Source organism: Barbus barbus (assembly GCF_936440315.1).
Source record: "Barbus barbus genome assembly, chromosome: 7".
Taxonomy (NCBI): domain Eukaryota; kingdom Metazoa; phylum Chordata; class Actinopteri; order Cypriniformes; family Cyprinidae; genus Barbus; species Barbus barbus.
The window spans coordinates 2,827,105-2,834,978 of NC_136735.1; the positions used below are offsets into that span (position 1 = coordinate 2,827,105).

Genomic DNA, 7,874 nt, shown 5'->3' on the forward strand with positions numbered 1-7,874 from the left:
CTCAAGAATTGTCTAAGATCATTTTTGTGACTATTACAACACCTGTCCCCTGAGGCCACAGGCGGGCGCAATGAGCAAAATAATGCACCTCATTAAACTGTTTATTCAATGCAATGAAATAATGACTGTCAAAAATTGCATGTCTAAACTAATATTTATAAATCAAATATGATTTTGTAAATTGGTTGTATAAACCACAGTTTTACTACAAATACCACAGCTATATGGTTAATGTAGCAAATCCATGGTTAATTTGTGGCTACCATGGTTTAACAACCATGTTTTATGCTTTATATGTAGTAAAACCACGGTTAATTTTCGTAAGGGTCCTCAATAATAAATGTTGTGTAAATGTCCTCAAACACAAGTCTAACTACTTTAATTTAAACTATTTTAATTTGTTCAGCAAATAAGTCAAGTAAGCTGCAGATGTCTTGTTCAGCAAGTGATCAGTTGGCTTAGTTATTGATTTTCAGATCGCAGTAAATAAACAAACCAGTAAACGCAGTAAAGAAGCTTTTCCCCATGTTAATGCAATTAATTTCACAATGTTTACATATTTATATAAATTGATGATCTCCTACAGCTACTTGAATTGCTTTGCTGCCAAAGTATCTGTAGACATCATCGAGATTAACGAAGTGAACAAATAAAACTTAAATGAGTCTTAAATGAGAATTCAAGCATAACTAAAATAAAGCATTTTAATAAAACAGTCAGCTTTTGCATGTCTAAAAAGGCAATTCCAAGACCAATACTCAAATAATTTCTCAGCATGTGGTTTGGCTGTTGTTTGCAGTAGAACATGTGAAAACTTTGCATTTACCTGCATAAAATCTAATCAAATTTGAAATTATGTTGTACTCAGTCACACAGAGATGAAAAAGATGGAAATAAATGTGCACATAAATGGTAAGATAAAGAGGCTTTCAGGTTAAATCTGACAAAAGGACACAGAGCCCATGTCCACCTTGAATGCTGCATAGAGAGGATCTTTAAAAGCCGCGAGGAAGGTGTATAAGTGTGTGAGTGTGTCAGAGACGCTGTAGAAGGATAAAATGCCAGCCGTCGTGTCCACATACACACCCACTCTTTTAGATGAACAAGAGGATGGAGTCTTTATATTAATGTCTTCTTCAGCGTGAGAAACATATGGAAAAGATGCAAAGGTAATTTTCCATGACACATCATTGTTTCCAAGCTGAGCGGTGGCCTCTACTATACAAAGATCATCATATTTCCTCAGGATGTTTTTATGTGTTACCCCGACCGTCCCCTCTTGACCCGTCCATTCGGCCTCCCAGTAACAACGACCAGACAGACTCTCTCTAGACAGCACTTGTTGGACAGATTCAAATCTCTCTGGATGATCTGGATACGGCTGCTTCTGCATTACATATGCCGCTGTTCTGTCTCCATTGAGACACAACTGAACATGAGCTGTGTTTGGATCCAGTGTGAGATCGCAGGCATCTGTGAGACAGAAAACACATCCATTAGTGCCTCAGAGAGACAGAGAGAGATGGAGAGTGAGAAACTTACACTTCCTTATCCCGGCTTTGATGAAGAGTTCACCCATAGGCTCAGTTCTGTAGAAATCAACGAAGAGGAATATGTTAATAGAATGAAAGCAAATAATAAACAACTGCTTGATTTTTACTGAAAATCTTTTTGCTAAAAGTAGCTGCACAAATGACTTATTGCTTTTTGTGTGTCGCTTAAACATCATTGACCTTATGGCTAATGTTTTGTCTTGTTTCAAAACAGCTCTACAGATAGATTTCATAAAAATGAGCCATTCTTCTTTAACTTAAAGACCACAAAAACAGACAATTAAAAAATTCAGACACTGAGTCATAAGTCTGTAAACAAAAGACAGTTGAAACACATCAATGACCCACAAGACATACTTGAGTATCTGCAGTGAGCAGTTTGGATCCTCCAGTTTGTGTTTGAGCAGCTGGACTCCTGATGGTCCTGGATGATTGGAGCTCAGATCCAGCTCTCTCAGGTGTGAGGGGTTTGAACTCAGAGCTGAAGACAAATGACCACAGCCTTCCTCCGTCACCATACAGCCAGACAACCTACAGATTGAAAAAAAAACAAAAACACAAATGAGAAACAATATATTTGTCAAAGAATTAAACTAAAGCTCTTAGTTTTACCTCAGTATCTGCAGCTGACAATTTGGACTCTTCAGTCCATCAGAGAGCAGCTTCACTCCTGAATCCTGCAGGTCATTGTTACTCAGATCCAGTTCTCTCAGAGGCGAATCTGAGCTGAGGATCAAAGAAAGGTGCTCACAACTCTTCGCAGTGAGGTTACACCAGCTCAACCTGCAGGAAAACATTTAATAACAGTCTTTAATCAATCAGCTGTCTCATACGGTGTGCTAAATGCCAAGCATCATCGATACTTTCCTCAGAACCTGAAGTTTTCTCTCTGTATTTTCCATCAATTGTAGAAGCTTATGGAGTCCAGAGTTCTGCAGGTCATTGCCACAGAGGTCAAGCTCTTTTAGACGATGTGAGATATTCTGGAGAGCTGAGACCAGCTCCATACAGCTCTCCTGGCCGAAATGACACCAGGAAAACCTGAACGAGTACAATATCAGTATTACATTTCAGACTACAAGTTCACACTGAAATGGAAAAACTATTGACCTGAGTGTCTCCAGATGACAGTGTGGGCTCTTCAGTGCAGCAGAAAGCATCTTCACCCCTGCCTCGATGCTGTAATTGTGACTCAGGTCCAGTTCGCTCAGAGGACAGTCCTCTAGCTGAAGAGCCACAGCCACTGTTTCACAGCACTGTTGTGTCAATCCACAGTCTGAAAACCTGTAAAAATGACAAAATGTTAGCTAGTCATGAAGAGTTTTCCCCCCTATTTTCAGTTTTACACACCTCCTCCCCAAAAAATGTCTTCATATACTGTTTTACTTTTTCCAAAATTTTATTTGCATCTGTTTCATCGTATTATTATTTTTTAATTTTCCCAAAATACTGTTTTTATCCAAATCCTGTTTTATTTTTCCAACACACTCTGTCACCCCCCTCCCCCCCAATTTGTGTTTCTGCTTTAATTTTTCATGATTCCAATTCAATTTGAGTAATCAACAGCATGTTTAAGCAAATTAACTAATAAAACTTTATTAATTAAATTACATTTTTTGTCCATTATGTATGACAGTGATGCTGTAGAAATGCAATATTATTCATTGTATATTTTTTCTTTTTTAAATTTACAACATTTTGTGAAGCATAGTTTTTAAATACAGTTTTCAAGATTTTCTAAGTTTAGGTTTGTTTTGTTACATTTTTTTTTAAAAATGCTGCTTTATTCTGTTGTTAAAATAATGTACAAGTCTGATACTGTAAACTCTTCATGACTTGCAAGTATTTAAGCTTAACATTTTTTGTGCAGTATATTGCATTATTTTTATATATATTATTTTGCTTTATTCAGATCTATTTTTTTAAACTGTGTAGAGGAAAAATCAGTGTTTTCATATTTACAGGGCTTTTCTGCAGCATCTCACGGCTGGGACGAGTCTCCTGCATCCTGCATATGTGTTGTTGAACATCTTCGGGCTGAAGTCATCCAGCACTTCGCCTGACATCAGAAGCACATATACCAGTGCTGAGCAGTTGGAGTTGGACACTGCTTTCGGCTGGCCGCTCTCTGACCTCAGATATTTCATGATTTGTTGGTACAGGGTTCTGTCCTGCAGCTCCAAGATGCAGAAGAAGTGGTTGATGGATTTATTTGGGCACTTGTCATTGTTTTGCAGTTGCTTGATGTATTGGATGGTTTTATTGATGCAGCTTTTACTGTTCAGCGTTTCGTCCAGCAAGCCGATGAGGAGTTTCTGATTGGACTCAAGAGAAATGCCCAGCAAGAACCTCAAAAAGAGATCGAAATGCCCTCGGTCACTCTCCTTCGCTTTATCGATCGCCTTCCTCAGCAGAACATACAGCAGTTCTTTCTTATTAGGACGTGAATTCTCCAGAAAGAAAGTCAGCTCGTCCATGTCCAGCTTCAAATAGCAGAGGAACACATGCAACGCGGCGAGAAACTCCTGCACACTCAAATGTATGAAGTAATACACCTTCATCTCGTGCAGAACAGAGTCTTTCTTGAAGATTTCAGTGCACAATCCTGTGGACTCCTCGTTTGCATCAATGCCACACGCTTTCAGATCCTTCTCATAGAACATGATGTTATCCTCCTTCAGCTGTTCGAATGCCAGTTTAGCCAACTTGGAGATCATGTCTTTGTTTGAACTCAAAAGCTTTGTGCGATCTCTTTCCTGTTTCTTCTCATACTTCTGGTTCCTCATGTTCATCTGTATCAGAAGGAAGTGGATGTACATTTCGGTGAGGGTCGAAGGAATGTCCTGCCCATCGTTTTTGACAAGAATATCCTGAAGAACGGTGGCCGTGATCCAGCAGAAGACGGGAATGTGGCACATGATGTAGAGACTACGAGACGTCCTGATGTGTGAGATTATTCTGGAAGCCTGAGCTTCATCTACGATACGTTTTCTAAAATACTCCTCCTTCTGCTGATCGGTGAATCCGCGCACCTCCGTAAACAATCCTATGTAGTCAGGAGAGATCAGATTGGCCGCTGCCGGTCGTGACGTCACCCAGATGAGAGCCGACGGAAGCAGTTTTCCTTTAATGAGGCTTGTAAATAAAACATCAACAGATGACCGCTTATTGACACATTTTACTAATTTACAATCAAAATCCAATTCTAAGCGACTCTCGTCAAGTCCGTCAAAGATAAATGCCAGTTTGCATTTTTTATAAAACTTGGTGTTTTCCACATCATTCAAATCAGGATAAAATTCCAACAGAAGCTCATGGAGACTGATCTCTGTATCATCTTTAATCAAGTTCATCTCTCTGAATGGCAGCAGAAACACACAGTCCACATGTTGATTGGCTTTTCCTTCGGCCCAGTCCAGGAGGAACTTGTGCACGGAGAACGTCTTCCCGATGCCAGCGATGCCTTTAGTCAGCACAATGTTTCCCTCCTCTTTTTGCTTCAGTAAACAGAATATGTCATTGCAGTCGATCGGTGTGTCCTCAAATTTGGGAGTTTTCAAAGCTCGGTCAAACTTCAGAACCTCATGTTCATCATAGACATCTGTAATGTCCCCTTCAGTGATGAAGAGTTCAGTGTACACTTTGCTGAGGTGTGTTTTGTTCTCCTTTTTGCCCTCAAACACACGACCCGTTTTGGCCTTTATGTGGTCTTTGTGACTTTCCAGGATTTTTTGCAAGATGTCGTCCTCTAAAATAAATAAAAAACACGAAAACCTTTTGTGACTTCTACCTAAAATCACTGATATGTTGGGAATCATAACTTGTAGACATTTAAAAGTGGATCTAAATACAAGTTATTACAATTATAAGTTGAATTAAAAAGTGGCTATTGTTTTTGTACCTTGTTTCTGAGACATCTGTCCTTCGGGTTGATTTTGGGGCCCTTTTGAGTAAGCATCAGAAAAATACACATATATTATACACAAACCGTGGTAGCAAAGAATATTTATTCAAACCACTATTTGTTGGTTGTAACACATTACAACACGTTTGCTAGAGAAATAAGCATCCTGGTCTCAAAAATTACATAAGTGACCCTTGGGGAATTTGGAAAAATAATAATAGAGATATAGGGGGGATATAGGGGGGAAATAAAACCTGTGACTTCCGAAGTCTATAAGGGAATCTAAAAAAAAAGCCTGGACTGGCTGATAATTAGCAAACTCAGCAAACTTGATGTTAGCCATATTACAGTGGTATGATCTTACCGACAGCACCAGTGGCTGAGTTGAAGCTGATGTTTACTGAGCCATGGATGACATTTCCGGTGAGTACAGGAGCGTTTACAGTTGCACCTTCTTTAGCATTCAGATCAAATCTGACTGAAGTGTGAGAGGGGCTGATATGCATTGACCCATCCTCTCCATCTGCCTTCTCCACTTCATCAGCTGTAACTGCACTTTTTTGTCTCTTTGGTTTGTTTCTATCCAACTCATCCACTGCTTCCAAAAGCTGCTCTGGAACAGATGCCATCTTGTCTACCTCGGTCATGTATCCACCTTATTTTTCAATGCGGTAGTAAGCTGTTTTCTGGTAATGTGCAAGACTTCAGGATCATTAGCTGCTGTAGGGAAATATCCAGTAGAATGATGAATTTGCAGTAGGGTCATTCTTTGGATACCGTAACATTTCAACTTGGATTATACATTTTTGCAACTACATATGATCATTTTCTAAATACCCCATATCATTAGGCACATATCAAACCTCAAAAATTAAATAAATTAAAATATTTTTTTCCCATATTTTCAGGCATTAATGACGTTCTATTATTTACTTTTTTTTATTTGTTTTGTTTTTGTTTTCCAGATTTATGCCTCTCATTATAATAGGCATACCAAAGAATCACAGGAGTGACCAGTATGCATGGTAAAACTGTTTGCACTACAAACCAAAGTGCGTTCATAATTAGATTAATACATTAAAATAACATGACAGGAAACACCAGTTTGCAATACCAAGCAGCAAAACTAAAAATAGCAGCAAGAGACCGGAAGCCAGACACAATGCATGCACAAACGGCTGTACCTGCACACTGGAAAAGCTGGATAAGATCAGATGAGAGACTTGTTTCACATAAACTAATTTCATATTTGTTATGTCTGATGAACTAATTTAGTATTTTAACAATCCCAAACACAACTAGACTTTATTTACTCTCTTTTGAGTAAAGCAACATACAAACATCAAGAGAATGAGGTATTTTTACATTGTACTTCGTCTCATACAAGCATGCAGTCATGCAGATGAAAGTCCAAAGTCTGATCTACAGGCCCATTCACACCGAGAGCAATAAATATAACCATCGTAACTATAACAACGTCGATACCAACAGAAGATCATCTTTATTCTTAGCGAGCTTCCATTAAACCTTGTGAACAACTGCAGAGCGCTTTGACCACTTTTGATGTGTTATTTTTATTTTGTGTGTGTGTATGTGTGTGTGTGTGTTGTTTAATCAACTGGAAAACAAATCGTTCTAAAGGTGATTCCAACCTTATCGATCATCTACACGTGTCTTTATAGCTGTGTAGTTTGCCATTTTTAGAGTTAGAGAGAGAGCAGGAAAATAACTGTATGGTTATTGTTCTTGTTGTGTGCTGTTCTTGAACGGGTTAAATTCACGAAGAAAAAAAAGAGACTTGGGTGAATGACAAACAACTTATCAGTTATTTCAATTGTGCATATTTACAATTTATTAAAGTTATTTATTGCATTTAGTAACCTACTTTTAAACTTATGGCATAGCGCTAGCTGGAAGCAAAACAATTAATAAAAAATGGCTTATTAGGCTTTGTTTCTAATAAGCATTATAGTTACTGGTTCTAACATGCATTAGCAATAAAAGTTACAAACAAGTTAGGGAAATATTAAACAAGCGGTACCTGTCCCGCAGCTCTCTGGTGCTTCCATTAGTTTCACTTTCACCTTTCTGACAAGAGGACATCCCGTCAAGAACTGCGCTTTCGCTTTCGACCTGCAGGGGGCGCCGATACCCCCCTGGCACACTGTTCAGGTGCGCATCGAAAATAATCAAATATTAAGTATATTCAACTGTGCATACACATTAAGCTGGAAAAATTCAGTAAAATTATTATTCATTAGCAGTTTTTTTCATGGAGAATTAATGGCGAGACTGCAGAGCGATATTAGGATCTACTGAATTAAGGCTACTCATCAATAAATACTCATCAATAAATATTGCCTTATCTTGCTATGCCTTCTTTTTATATTTTTAAAAGCTGGTGAAATAGGGGCTTG

The 7,874-nt window shown here is 38.4% G+C and overlaps 1 protein-coding gene across 1 annotated transcript; it reads right to left on the reverse strand.

Annotated features, from left to right (window-relative positions):
• Positions 1 to 386: 386 nt before the first annotated feature.
• On the reverse strand, positions 387 to 7,547 carry LOC306872236 (NACHT, LRR and PYD domains-containing protein 12-like). The gene is made up of 10 exons (XM_079420730.1): positions 7,499 to 7,547; positions 5,822 to 6,177; positions 5,455 to 5,496; positions 3,516 to 5,301; positions 2,664 to 2,837; positions 2,406 to 2,594; positions 2,166 to 2,336; positions 1,911 to 2,084; positions 1,543 to 1,589; positions 387 to 1,473 (listed from the first exon to the last, which is right to left on the reverse strand). Exons 2-10 carry the CDS (start codon positions 6,102 to 6,104, stop codon positions 935 to 937), a joined length of 3,405 nt encoding a protein of 1,134 aa, XP_079276856.1. The 5' UTR covers positions 6,105 to 6,177; positions 7,499 to 7,547; the 3' UTR covers positions 387 to 934.
• Between the last annotated feature and the right edge of the window lie 327 nt (positions 7,548 to 7,874).